The 14867-nt window shown below is 40.1% G+C and overlaps 1 protein-coding gene across 2 annotated transcripts; it reads left to right on the plus strand.

Annotated features, from left to right (window-relative positions):
• Positions 1 to 438: 438 nt before the first annotated feature.
• SPRY2 (sprouty RTK signaling antagonist 2) lies at positions 439 to 7192 on the plus strand. 2 transcript variants are annotated; one of them, XM_066580735.1, is made up of 2 exons: positions 439 to 806; positions 5437 to 7192. In XM_066580735.1, the coding sequence occupies exon 2, from the start codon at positions 5488 to 5490 to the stop codon at positions 6436 to 6438; it is 951 nt and encodes a 316-aa protein (XP_066436832.1). In that variant the 5' UTR covers positions 439 to 806; positions 5437 to 5487; the 3' UTR covers positions 6439 to 7192. The 2 variants fall into 2 exon arrangements, with proteins under 2 accessions (XP_066436832.1, XP_066436839.1); XM_066580742.1 differs by lacking the exon at positions 439 to 806 and adding an exon at positions 1115 to 1522.
• The last annotated feature ends 7675 nt before the right edge of the window (positions 7193 to 14867 follow it).

The following is a 14867-nucleotide window of genomic DNA, read 5'->3' on the forward strand; positions in this document are numbered from 1 at the left end:
TGTATATATGCCTGGTGTACAGGACGGCCCAGTAAGGGTATATAATGTATATATGCCTGGTGTACAGGACGGCCCAGTAAGTGTATATAATGTATATATGCCTGGTGTACAGGATGGCCCAGTAAGTGTATATAATGTATATATGCCTGGTGTACAGGACGGCCCAGGAACTATATATAATGTATATATGCCTGGTGTAGAGGATGGCCCAGTACAGTATACAATGTACATATGTCTGATGTACAGGACGGCCCAGTAACACTATAGTCTATAATGTACTTGTACTGCTACTCCTGTCAGAGCTGTACAGCCAGAGATGGAAGACTAGAAGGGCCGGCGGTAGGACCTCGTCTCCTCCGTGCTGGAGCAGAGGCCATTGCCCCGTGAGCTCCCCCCTGCGGCAGAGAGCAGGCAGTGTTCGTGAATGTAGCCCGGCAGAGCCAATGAGCAGGCACCGGATGCGATATATCCTCTGGGACAACAACTGCTCTGTTCCTCCTCAGTTCCACATGACGCCATTTACTGCCTGACCTCCTCCTCCTCCTCGCCCAGAGCACAACAACGCTGAGGAAGCGGCGGCGCCCTGTCACACTGCAGCCCGGACCTCCTGGGACTTGTGCTCCCCTCTCCCGGCCCGGATCCTACAAGTTGGACGAGCGCCGGCTTTGCACCGCTGCTGCCGCCTTCAATTGGAACTTCTTGCACTTCGCCTTATTTGGGGCCATTTACTACCGGACTGCGCGACTATTTAGCCGGGAGCGGATTTATTAGCAGAACTTGCAGCGGAGGGTCGTGGTGCAGCTGCGGTGAGTATGGGGTTAGCGCTCGTTTAACCCTTGCAGGAGCTGATTACTGTGGGGGATCACCCCTCTATAGGGAGGCCCTGCAATTAGGGGGACCCCCTGACTTGTGTGCTTGTTCCTGCAGTGCAGGGAAAGGGAAACGGACTTGTTTTGGAAAGTTCCCGAGTGTTGAGAAGTTGTGGTTTATGTAATCGAGGCTGCACCCATGTACTACAGATGTCAGCTGCTGCTCTCTGGTGTCTGCTGGTGTCGCAGGCTGCTGGGGAAGTTACAATAAAGTGCATGTACATTGTGTTGTTGAGCAGTCAGAGTTTCCACTCTGTGGTTTGCACTGAGTCCTATTTAGAAGGCAGGAAAGGATAGATCTGATGGTGTTGAGCAGCTTCGGAAATGTTGTGGTCTACTTTAAAGAGCTATTTATGTCTTTTCCCCCTGTCCCCACAGTAAACTCCTTACTCCTCCCCCTCCCTAATCCTCAGTCTGATCACACACTCTGCTCCTAATGGGGTTTTCAGGGGGCGGAGGGGGGGTGCAGAGGAAACCTAGAGACAGCACTAGATCTCACACAGCACATCATACAGGAGACAAACAAAATACACACTGTGTGTAATGAAGTCCTGCCATGTCCTGATCCTCTGCACTGCACTTCTGGAGTGTCCTCCCTGGACTGGAGACCATCAGTCGCTGCAATGGAGGCTGGGACTCTGAGAAAGTTTGGTGTAAGTTTCTGCAGCTGAATGAGCCCATATACAGTATTCATCCTGGAAGTGTTTTGTTACAATGTATCGAGTTTGTTTACTTTTATTATTACATTGTATGACAGCAGGACATGCAATGGCTTCATTTCCAAGGGGGTTTCAGGAGTTACCTGGGCAAATCTGAAGCATGTGGAAGTCTTTTTTTCTTTTTTCTGCTGATCTGGGTCGAGTTTCTTATTTAAGGTGCTTTCTTTCTGAGGTTGGAAGAGGCCTGTGCAAGAACTCTGCAAAGTAAAGTTGTATAGAATAATACACATTTATTTCTATAGCACATGTATTTTACCCAGGGCTTTACATAACTTGGTATTGGGTTCTGACCCCATTGGGGCTCGCAATCTATATTTACCTATGTTTTTGAAGTGTGGGAGGAAACCAAAGTACTCAGAGGAAACCCACGCAAACACAAGGAGAATATACAAACTCCATGCAGATCTTGTAGGATTTAAACCCAGGACCCTTATATGTTGCACATGGATTGTGTCTATCGCAATATGTTAGTTTATTCTTGATAAATGTGATATAGAATGGCTTATTTAGATTATTTGTTTAGTTTCTATATATAAGGTTTTATAGCATTAATCTCTATGATCTAGTAGTGTGTTATATGAGGAGGGCAAATACTTCTGATGTTGGAAACTATATTGACTTTCAGTGGAAGGCAGACAAGAACTTTAATAGAAATCGATAGACAACTAGGCAGAGGTAGTAAACAGTTACTGTAGAAGAGATTGATACATTTGTCAGGTGTCTTCACATTACTTGGATGAATCTATCTATTCATACAGATTGATGCACATTTCTGCCTGTCAATATATTTTTTTTGTTGCAAGTTTAGTTTGGTCTATTTGGTATTGATTCATCCTGTTGCATTCTCTTTTTTTTCTTTTTGTTCTACTTTTATGTTCCTTTTTGCTTCTACCACTACGTACAATGTGAACTTTCTCAAGTTAATGGCATAGCAGTAACTTGTATATTGAACTGCAGTGAAAGGAGAAAATGATCTCTGACAGTGGATTCTGTCTGCTCCTGTGAAGATGGATATCAATTTACTTTTCAATTCCAGTCTTGGAGTGAAGCTTTGCTTGACTAGTCCGCAGCGAGGAAGGCTTAGTCATAAATGGTGCACTGAGGATTGTTGCACTTGGTTCCTGCACTGTACAATTTATTTGAGACTTTTGATCAATGTGGAACATCTATAGTGATGACAGGCTTTACATGACTTGGCGTTTCATTGGGCTTGTTTTATTGAGACAGCCAAGGTGATTGCTTTGAAATATTAGGCCTTTGACCACAACAACAGGGTCAGTAGTTCTTCCTTTTTTTTTTTTTATTCTTTGCGTAGGTTACAGTAAGAAGAACCTAGCAAATATTAGGAAGTACCTATAATAAGAATTAATCTGTATGTGGAACTTTTCTTGTTTTGCATGTATAGTACATTATGTGTTGACTCTAAGAAACGTTGTTTTCTTGCTAAATGCCTGCACACTATTTACCTTGTGAATACTTAGAAGGGAGGATGACATCTTCAGTTTAAAAAATTCTGAGAGGCTCAGTTGTGTAACTTGGGCGTGAAACGCTGCTGACTTTAGGTAAACCAGGTAGCTCCCATTAGAGTCATGGAAACCTCTTTCAGATTTGGTTGAAACCTATATTTCCGTTAAAGAAAAGCTAATTTGGAAGGGAGGTATTGCCAGCCATTACATCAGAACTGTTGAGTAACTTGTACTTTTGATTCTACTTGCGTATACATTAGTATAATGTGCAGACATAGTTAAGCTGAGTTTGCCACGTGTGTTACCTGTGCATAGTTTTACATCGGACTTGCAAGCAAACCCAGTGCATTATCCTAACTCCCAAGTTATCATGGTGCACAAACATTGCAGGCCATTAGGGTTTACCTACAAAGCTTTCTGAGCAATCAGGCCAATCTTGCAGATAATGAAATTGGTGGAGTTGGCTGTTTTACATACAGATATTTTTTTTTGTTGGGAAAGAACCAATAATCTTATCTTCCTCATCTGTTATGATTGCTCTAAAATTAAACTTTTCTGTCATCGAACGATTTGCATGATACAATCGTTATAATCGTCAGACACATTTTAACGTGTCAGATCAGATTTCTATCAGATGAGACCGATTTCATCAGAACAGTTGGCCATTTAAATATCAGCTTGGATCAATATTGGTCAGACATCTGTACATGTATTAGTTGGCCACGTTCTGTTCTGCAAATAACCAAAATCTGCAGAGATTCTGGCTTGCCATGTTGTATATTTCTCTCACAGTAGTTGGTCCGAACACATAAAGGGCTGTTTTTGTGAATTTGTTTATTTTTATACATGTCTGTAAATATTTGTAATTCTACTAGTCATCGGTAATGTCATACAACTAAGTTCTGCATCGACTGGTCATGTCTATAGTGATCTCTAGCACACACATTCAGCTGTGCTGCATCAGTTATGGAGTTTTCCTAGTTTATAACAGAAGGCTGGTCTTACAGCAAGTTTTGAAATGTTGCTCTAATACTTGGGTTTTTCATTGATATTTTCGGACTCTAGGAACAGGATCTTTGTGAATGAGCTGCATAGTTTAATAGTGGCCACTATCTGTTCACCTTTCGTTACAGATAGGCCCTGGTTAGTGTTTGCACAGCAATGATCTCAATCTCCTCATTGTCAAGCAAGTTAACAGAGGATATGCTGTTTGTGGGAAGGCTGTTGATTCTGGATCTGTACAATTAAATGGTCTCTGCATCTAAAATTGCTGTAAGGGTGATTGCATCCTGTTTGCCCTAAATTCCATGAATAATGTGCATTATTCGGCGCATCCTCATTTAGTTTAGTTAGCAGTTCCTTTGGCAAAAGTCTCCAAACCATCAGACTATAAAGACCTGTGCTGTAAAATGCAGGTAGTGTTTGTTATGCGAATAGTAAAGTGTTTGGGGCATTGTCATTCACATTGTAGTGACCCCGGTATAGAGGAGACAGTCTCATAATGGCAGCTGGTTTCCTGTTACTTGAATAGCTTTTACTGCAGTCTGAGGAACCTGATTTCCCTCCACCTGTTGTGACACGTTCACAATGAGAGGAAGTAATAAGCCGCTGTTACATTACATGAATGTGAGTTGTGCAGCGGTGTTGGTGTATGTATATACAATAGAGCTGCACTTTGTCATTTGCTACAGCTCTTCATATCTCAATGTGGTTCTGCATTTCTCTGGACTACAGGTGAAAATACTGCATTTCTGTAACTTTGTAATGGATAGCAATGCAATGATGTGCAGTACCTAATGACAGTATTAGCTCTAATATATATATTATATATATTATTATTTTATTTATTTATATACATACACACACACACACACACACACACACACACACACACACACACACACACACACACGTTTGAGGCCAGATTGCAAATCAATGATTATTTGTGGTTTCCTTTTAGGCTTATAATGTTTGGGGGGTTTTTTGAGAATTATTCTGGTTTTGTTGATGGATAATCTTTCTGTAGCTGCCTGTGGCATTTTAAAGGAAATGCTAGAAATAGAACATGAGGCTTGCTTGTTTTTCTTAGAAATACAGCAGGGGAAATTGTAGATGAGAAGATAATTTACAACTTATTGTCCTGCCTGAACTGGGTGGGATTTTCTTTCATAAATGTCAGGACATGCTGTTTTAGATTGGATCGCGGTTTGTTTTTATAGTACCGCTATGCTTATAATGAGCCAGTATAAACTGACAGTTGTGACCCAAGCTACCTCTTGTCGGAATTTTTATGTTCATGATGCAATCTTCACTTATGTTTTAATAGACTTTTTTTTTTTTTGTCCCAGAGGAAGTAATAATTATTCATTTTTCTGCCCACAGGATTTCAGATGTGTTCTCGGCCCACTGGAGTGAAAACTCTTCAGAGTACTCATGGAGGCCAGAGTACAAAATGGCAGCGGATCCCAGCCTTTACTCCAGGCTCGGCGTGACAGCGGGAGAACACATGGTGATATTGACCCAAGGGACATTTTGACGCAACAAGTCCACGTTTTGTCATTGGAACAGATAAGAGCCATACGGAACACTAATGAGTATACGGAAGGGCCTACTGTGGCGCCCCGGCCTTGGGTTAAACCTGCTCCTCGTCAAACGCCCCAGCAGAAAAATGAAAGAATACATGTGGTAACAGACCAGAGGCAATTTAGCCGGAGCCCTCTTCCCCCAATGCATCCTTCATCACGGGCATCTTTGTCTCGGTCCATTAGTACAGTGAGTACAGGATCACGAAGTAGTACAAGGACAAGCACAAGTAGCAGCTCATCGGAGCAAAGACTTTTAGGTCCTTCTTTTTCATCTTCGGGGCTAGGTGCTGACAGGATAATTCGTGTACAACCCAAAGGTGAGCTGAAACCAGAGGAGTTAAAGCCTTCCAGTAAAGAAGACTTGGGCTTACATGCATACAGGTGTGAGAGCTGCGGGAAATGTAAGTGCCAAGAATGCACTTATCCAAGAACTCTTCCCTCCTGCTGGATATGTGACAAGCAGTGCCTTTGCTCAGCACAGGAAGTGATTGACTATGGAACTTGTGTTTGCTGTGTGAAGTGCCTATTCTATCACTGCTCAAACGACGATGAGGACAATTGTGCAGACAACCCCTGTTCTTGTAGCCAGTCACATTGCTGCACTCGCTGGTCAGCCATTGGTGTCATGTCAATGTTTTTGCCTTGTTTATGGTGTTATCTTCCAGCCAAGGGTTGCCTTAAATTGTGCCAGGGCTGCTATGACCGGGCAAAGAGGCCGGGATGCCGGTGTAAAAGGTCAAATACAGTATGTTGTAAAGTGCCACAGTTACAGCCCAGAAGTTTGGGGAAGCCAACATAGCATCAGTTGACTTCAACAAAGAGCGTAATTGGACTTACCTTTTAACACACATATGCAATCATATAAAATTAATTTGGTACAGTTGGTAGAAAGCAGGGGGAAGTTTTTCCTGTTTGCAGTGATTTTTATTTTATTTTTTATTTCCTAAGTGCCATCTTAACCAATAGCCTTGTTAGAAAACCTTTAATCAAGCTCCAATTAGGACCCAGTGATCTGTGCCACATAAGATCCAAGCTAAAGCCGCACAGACACTCCTACAGAAATGTGCGTTGTTTTGTGAATAATACTTGCAACATTTGTAAATTAGCAAATGACTTTCAGTTTTTTTTGTTTTCTGCCAGAGATAATGTGCTATATTTTTGTACATAAAGAATATTATTTACAACTGTGAATTTGGTGCCACTGTACTGGCGCAATCACGAAATGTACTAATATACATTCAGAGGAATGTGAATCTATCCAAAAGGCTAGATTGTGCTTCAACTTATTGAAAATTAATATTTCTACTCTTTGGACTTTCTGTATATTGTACAGTTACAGTAAGAGTCGGCCTTTATTTTCTAATTTTTCAACATATTGTTTAGTGTAAAGTATATTTATTTGAAGTTTTATTATTTTATAAAAGAGAAATATTTATTTTAAGAGGCATCTTACAAATGTTTCCCCTTTTTTATTATGTCAGTTTCTGCAGATGGGGGTAACTGATGCATATGTTCACTATAAAATAGAAAATATATTAACGTTTGAAATTAAACCTGGCAAGTGTTGATTCTCTTCTTTTTAAGAGTAGATGGTGGTATGGAGTGCTGAATGTGTGTGATGGATTTCCCATGTGAATAGGCATGGGTCTCGCACCTCATGGTAGGGGGGTTTCACACATAGCGTTTGCTGGAAGTGAAGAGAGAAATTTGAAACTTGATACATTTTTTTATATATTGGTGGTGGTCTTTTCTTATGGTGTTTTTTTTACTTGGCCTTTTTTGTTTTTCAAATGCAGCATGCTCTAATATTGACGTTTCTTTTTTTTTTTTTTAACCACTCTGCCATATATCTCCATTAGACAACCTCGTTATTTGAGGCAGAAACCAGGGGAAACAAAAAACACGCTAACATACTTTGCTTTCTTGCTTTTTTTTACTGATTATCTTTAAATCACCAAATTTTCTATGTAAAAAAAATACAACAAAAAAGCGGGTACTAAAACTTTTTTTATTTTAAACACTGTAAAATGCATGTCAAAAAAGCTGGCAATTTTTTTTTATATGCATTTGTAAAGCAAAAAAGCCATTAAAAACTGTCCAATGAGTGAAGAGTATTTTGTAGTTAAAGGGTGTAACCTTTTTAAATAAATTCTCCCACAATACCATTAAAGAACCTACAAAAATTGGCCTCATATAGTTAGTTATCTCGATATACAAGTACTGTTATGACTGTTGGAATGTCAAACGGTAAAATACAAAATCTCCTGGCTTTTTTTAAAGAGCTGTTCTGTATCTTCAATAAACTTTAATAGTCACCGCTCCAGATTAAATTCCTGGCATATCCAGGAATTTGTTCTTTAACCATTGTTAAACGACCACTTTAAGGCTGTGGACCCTTTTACACGCACTGATAAATTGCTCAGATTCCTGCGATCCAGCGAGAATCTGAATGATCATTCAGTTGGGACATGCCTTTACAATAAACAAGCCTTTGTTCACTTATCTGTCATTCCATTTCTGCATGCGGAAAACTGAACGATGGATCAACCTGTGGGCTTACTGTGAATGGAGGTGGGTAGGCTGGAACGATCAATGACCTGTTGCACCACCATTCACTAGCGATGCTCATTCCTTGTGAAAGCACAGGAACGCTTATTGATAGGACGACCCATCAGGCATGTTTATGCCTAACAAGTCGTCCCATGTAAAAGGGCCTAAAGGCTGTCTGGATTTTTTAGGGGATTAAAGTACAAATTTATGATATCAGGCATCACTTAATGGCAGTGTATAATTTTATATATGTGGTCAACCACGTTTCTCTCAATGACCACCTTAATTTTCAGACTCAATTTGAATACTTCCTGCTCAACATGTGACTAAAACGTAATCTGTTTTGTGTATGCCTTATAAGATTAATGACACTTCCTAAAATCTGTACTATAATCTGCAGGTCACAGTTTCCCTTTCCATTTTTTTTCTTGACTCTTCACAAACATTTATTAAGTTACTCTGTGTACATAGTATGACTGATCTGAAATCTTGGTATAAGAGTCCAAATTCCTTTCTGTCCAGTTCCTCTTCGATTGAACCACTTGACTTGCTAACTAAAAGTATAGCAGACCTTTGCAAATGACACATCGGAATGCAGTGAAGCCATTTGTGTCAGAGTTGATGTGCCTCGCTTGAAACAAATAGCCTGCTTTCAGGATATGTCTGTTCTGGAAAGTTACCTTCCACTGAGGTCAAAATCTTGTCACTGCCAAGTTTCCCACCAGAAGTCTAGGAAATTATTTACCTGGCTTATTAAAAAACCATCGTTTCCTGTTCTGAACATTTGTCTCAAGTCTTAAAGCAGACATACAAAAATTAAAGGTCAGCAAGTCCACAGCACTCTCCTAACTCTCCGATGGCACGATATGATGTGTTCTCCACTTATTCTGATGGAGAACAAATAGTGCGCTACCTTATTCCAACAAAAACAAAGTGAGATCAATAAATCTGCTCCTTTCTGCAGGAAGTTAATTTCTAAGGGCTACTGAGTATTCCGACGTACTTGCTCAGGATTAATAGTATCCTGGTCTGTGTGTGGCCAGAAGGTGTTGAAGGCTTTTCACATGAATTTTTAGATTTGCATGTTTTAGATTCTCTTAAACAAAAAAAAATTGCCTGTGCCGTACACATTATTTAATGTGTGAATTAGTGTTTATTACAGAAGCCTCATGCAGGCACTTAAAGGGAATTGATCTTTAATACGAAGTCGTAAATTGACATAAAAGAATTAACAGATTTTTCAGTTTTAAGAGCAGTTTTTTGAACTAAATTGGCAAACAGTCCTTTTTGTTTCTTGTAGGGTTCACAAATCCTCTGGTGACCTGTGTGGTTTTTGGGTTTTTTTGTTTTTGTTTGTTTGTTGTTTTATTTTTTTTTGTTTTTTTTAGAGCTGTATATTTTATACTTTAACAGGATCTTTTTTTTTTTTGTCCCTTTTTAATAAATGGGCATCCATTTCAAACTAGCCACTATTATGAAATAAGGTTATGCCTACACCCCTTTTTTGGAATGGGGGAAAAATGCCAATGCACACTGTACACCACTCTGTTTGCTGAATGGAAGGAAAACTGTTATGGGAGGTAAGGGGAGCTGGTGTACTGGGTTTTTAATAATATATATATATATATATATATATATATATATATATATATATATATATATATATATATATATAAATATTAATATTTGCCCATTCCCTGGTTCCCATGGTTTTTCCTGCTGCACGAAAATATGTGCCTCTTCAAATTGCAATGTGCATGCTCTCTCCCATACAAGTCTATGTGAGAGCACACTTATAACAATCTGAAAAGAGTCAGATCTTTGTGTATCACGCATACCTAACTTGGGGACAGTGTGGGAACTAGGAAGTGGGTGGGTACAAAAAAATTAATCACCTGGCTTCCTGTCACCTCCCCTAACGGCACCATTACTTCCTTTATGGTGATGTAGGAAGGTGATGGGTTCCCTTTTAAGCAAGTTATTCCCTTAGGGCTCCTGCAGCCTGGCAACTGCGATATCGCTGCGTTTTTTTTAACGCGAATATCAATAGGACTTTCTAATGTTAAAAACGCATCGCACTAAAATCACAAAGCACAAACTTGCGATTTTTGTGTGATGCGTTTTTGACATTAGAAAATCATATTGACATTTGCATTGAAAAAAGGCAGTGATACTGCGATTGCCGGGGTGCAGGAGCCCTAAAACTGAGGTTTTGTCACGGATTTCATTAAACTTAAAGGGGTATTCCCATCTCAGCAATCCCATTTCAATGTGTTTGAAATCGCAGAACAATGCTTTCACCTATAAGATGTTTATTTCCAAAATGCCCCGTTGTCCGATTTAGATGAAAGAAGTGTGTGAGAGCTGGCCGCCCCTGCTGCTGCTTTCCATAGGTGTTCTGTTTCCCTGGCAACAAGTAATAAACAACCAAAGAACAGAAGACAAATCGATACCTGGAGAATGGGGAATTTTAAAAATAAACTTCATATGGGTATGTGAAAATTACCACATTCAAATTGGATTCCTGAGATGGGAATACCCCTTTAGCTGCATATTGGAGTCAGAGTGGGGTCCCCCAGGTGTGCCCCCTGTATGAGCCAGAGTAGAGAGCTGCTATTAAGCAGTGGCACCGGTAGACCCCTTTAACAATGGTTAGTGGGGGTATTTGATAAGCCCGGATTATAATGATAGATGCTTGTTTACCTGTTGTTTCACATGGGCCGATTCAGACTCTGATACGAATGACTGTTCATGCAATAGTTGGTACTCCATTCCCTTTCGTCTTTGTCGGCAGCACATCCCCTGTTTCGAAATTTGCTGACAAGAATGATGCATTTTTCTGGCTGATCTGCTCAGCTGGTGAATGAGCTTTTACTCGTTTGACAGCCACTCACTGTCCTGTTGACATAGGGCACTGATCAGGTGAATGAGTGCTCATTCATGGTCATTTACTTTGTGAAAGGGCCTACAGAGGTTGACCACTTAACCAGTTAATGCAATAGGAAGAGTGACTGCAATACCAACCCAGTCAGCTGCCCATTGTATGGAGTGTTCAGCTTCTGGTTCCATACTTATGGACAGCAGCCAGGCAAACAACGGATTGCTGGGGGGTCCCTAGCAGTGGACTCTGCTGATCAACTATTGATGACCTATTCTGAGGAAACTGTCACAAGTTATAGAAGTGAATGCCTGATCGGTCCTGGCATGCTCTTGGGAGCATCCTGGCACCTAAGACATTAAGAGCTGTGCACCACTTCATGTATTAGGCGCATCGTGCTCCAGTGCAAATATTAAGCCTGGCATTTGCTATGCCAAGCCTAATTAATTTTTCCCCATATGTTTCTCTTAATAAATTAAAGCTGTTTCATACATCATCTTTGTCAGTTGCATACACTATTCTCACACCATCATAGTTTTTAGCATGTTTAAAACAAAATGAAGTGACTAGTATTTCAAATTTTGAGCACCTTGGAGCTTTAATATAGAGCAATCGAGGTTACAAACAGATACATTTCATTTCAGTATCTGCGACATTTTGCTTATGCAAAATTATCATAGACTCAACAGGAATCAGAATTTAGACAAATGGGGGTTTTCCTCCCAACAGGAAGGACTCATTCACATGCAGCATTTTATTGGCCTGTGTGGGTCGGCGAGTGCACTGCCATACTCTTCTATGTACTGCACTATGAAGAGTCAGATTTTCATGCCATGTGCATGTTTTATTTATTTGTTCCTAGCAGGTGAGTATATATAAAAAAATAAAAAAAATACATCACCTAGCCCCCAAACTGCACCATAACTTGGTTTTATGACTGTTAGGACGAGACAGATTCCCCTTAAGTGCTTGCAGACCACTGGGTGGTCCACATATGACTCTGCAAAGAGGTATCTAACTGTCCTCGAGAGTCTGCTATTGTATGTAAATCATGTTTGAGACAGCCATCCTTCCATTAAAGAAGGCAGAGATAGTTTATTACAGTCTGTCTTCCTGAATGCTAAGTACAAGCGCTCAATGAGCGCCATGTATGCATGGGGAGGGGGGGGGGGGGGGGGAGAATCTTGTCAGCCCCACTTCCATATGAAAATCAGCAATAAAAATTCTTGAAATTATAATGCCCCCAAGGATCTTTTCTAACCTGGTCTTATGGAGGCAAAATGTGTAAAATAAATTGAAAGAAAAAATAAGGCAAAACAAAGTATTAAAAACATATATATATCCCACATCACTAACCTAAACCCTAGCTGGTAGCTTTGCCTCAATTATCCAAAACTGAATATTTCCTATTTTAAAAAAAGTCTATAATAGGAAGGTGCTATTGAAAAAAAAAAGCACAAAAGTATAAAACAGATGTTTATTTCGATGTGTCTTATGTTTTTCCCTTATATCACAAAAGAAATAAAATCCAAACATAAAAATGACAAAGCCTTGTGTATCACAAATGGACACGTTATTTGCTAAAAGTTTATAGCTTTCAATACTGTATGTTCTTAGGAAAACAAAAATGTGCCTGGTCAAAGGATAGCAGTAGGCTATATCATCGCTTTATGACTGCAATTCCCAATGATTCTCCTAGGGAAGGGTTACACTACTAGTTTAGGTTTAGAATGGAGCTGTTGCAGCTTCTGTCTCTTCATTCTTGGGTTCAGTGGTTGAACCCACAGCAATCATCAAGTGATTACAAATCCTAACCATGTCCCATCACTTAAGATAGAACTATCCCTTTAAAACATTACCACAATTGCACATATTAGGAGAAGCTTTTTTATGGGAAACACATGATGATTTGCTATATTTTTATGATGCAACAGTGGTGTGACTTCATGCTACGCTACTACTTCCTCAAAATTAAATATTGACCAAATCAGAAAATCCATGTGCTTCTAAAAAATAGAATCTTTTGCCATAAAACAATGTAAAAATACATTTAACTCATAACGATACATACAGCTGCATATTTCACATATAAAATATGTACAGTGGTGCTTGAAAGATTATGAACCCTTCAGAATTTTTCAAATTTCTGCTTTTATTTGACCTAAAACGTCATCCGATTCACAAGTCCTAAAAGTAGCTAAAGAGAACAAAATCAAACAAATATATCAAAAATATTGAGACTTGGTCATTTATTTACAATATCCTAAGTCTGTCAGTGGCAAAAGTATGTGAAACTTTAGGATTAGCAGATAATTTGAAGGTGAAATTAGAGTAAAACAATGGGCGATATCGCAAAAAGATAGAACCTGTTGTGATTTTTTTTTCCTACATAGTATATCAATGTCGTGGCATGCAGGAAAACATCGCAAATGTGAATGACCCCATTCAAAGGGTTTCGTATCGGTGCAAGATTTTGATGCCAGTGTGAATGCCCCCTTAGGAGGGTTTGTAAGTGGCTGTTTCATCAGTGTCCATCACATGTGTTATTTGCGCCTCTATTTAGCAGTCTGGCTGTCTGCATGTTGAGGAATATGTGTTGTATATGCCTGCCTTCTTATATCAGTAAATACAAGCGCCATTTATTAAAGATTTCCCCTGGCCCACTTCCTGTGGACTGCGAGCAACAAAACTTGGCACAGTTATTAGTCCTTCTCTACATAGGTGCCACACTGTGACTTTGGAAATCAGAGTCTCGTCATCTGGAAAATGCTTGCCCTTCAAAAATAAATTAATTGTTGGAAAAAGGTGGAAGTCCAATAGTGCGAGGTCAGGTGAATAAGGGGGATGCAGTAGAATTTCATACCCGTAGCAGTGTGCTTCCATCTGGCCAACATGGGAGTTGTGAACTGGGGCATTGTCTTGCAGAAGATGGACATCTTTGGTGAGCATGCCACGTTTCTTGGTTTTGATGGCCTCCTGCAATTTCTGCAGATTTCATCCTGTGTGCTCCGTTTGTTGAGAAAGTCCTCCTGGTTTCCATGGCACATCATCAAAAGACCCTAGGAGCATTTGGCTCGTTCCTGGTTCTGGAAAGGTGTGAGCGCCCAGGAACCCAGCAAGCGGATACCTTATGCATATGAAGATGGTCTTGGATGATTTTTTTTTCCACGGACTCCACACTAATCTTGACATTTTGGGCTAGGTTGCGAATGGTTATGTAGCGATTTTTCCAAAATGATACCATCCACTTGCTGGATGGTGTGTTCATCAATAGCAGAGTGGGGTCGCCCTGGAATTGGAGCCATTTCCACGGAAGTCCGACCATATTTGGATTGGCGATGCCAGTTTTTGACTACATCATGTGATGGGGAATCCCTAAACTTTTATATCATTGAATGTCTCCCTTGACGTGCAGCCTTTTAAATAAAGGAACTGCTCTGTATTCCACTGGGTCCATTATCAGACCTCGCACCACTTCAGCACCTGTAAAAGGAAGACCATTTTCAGTTTAGAGTTGCAAATTGGCACGAAATCTATAGAGACTTCTATTATTACATGTGCATTTTTAGCATCCTGCAATAAATAGACGTGAGTCAGAGGAAATCTTGAATGAATGTCCCTCGTATATGGCCATTTTCTGCGAGTCAGGAGTTTTCAATCGATGACATGACAGTCAGGTGGGAGTGGGTGACACTGTTTATTTAAACGGCAAAGATCTGTCAAAGTCTGGTCTTCACAACACATTTGTGAATTATGTCACGAGCAAACAAAATTTCTGAGGGCCTTCGAAGAGTTGTTGA

Source organism: Eleutherodactylus coqui, chromosome 1 (assembly GCF_035609145.1).
Source record: "Eleutherodactylus coqui strain aEleCoq1 chromosome 1, aEleCoq1.hap1, whole genome shotgun sequence".
Classification (NCBI taxonomy): domain Eukaryota; kingdom Metazoa; phylum Chordata; class Amphibia; order Anura; family Eleutherodactylidae; genus Eleutherodactylus; species Eleutherodactylus coqui.

Coding starts and splice junctions, on each gene's coding strand:
- SPRY2 (XM_066580735.1), top strand. CDS start 5,488: ATGGAGGCCAGAGTACAAAATGGCAGCGGATCCCAGCCTTTACTCCAG.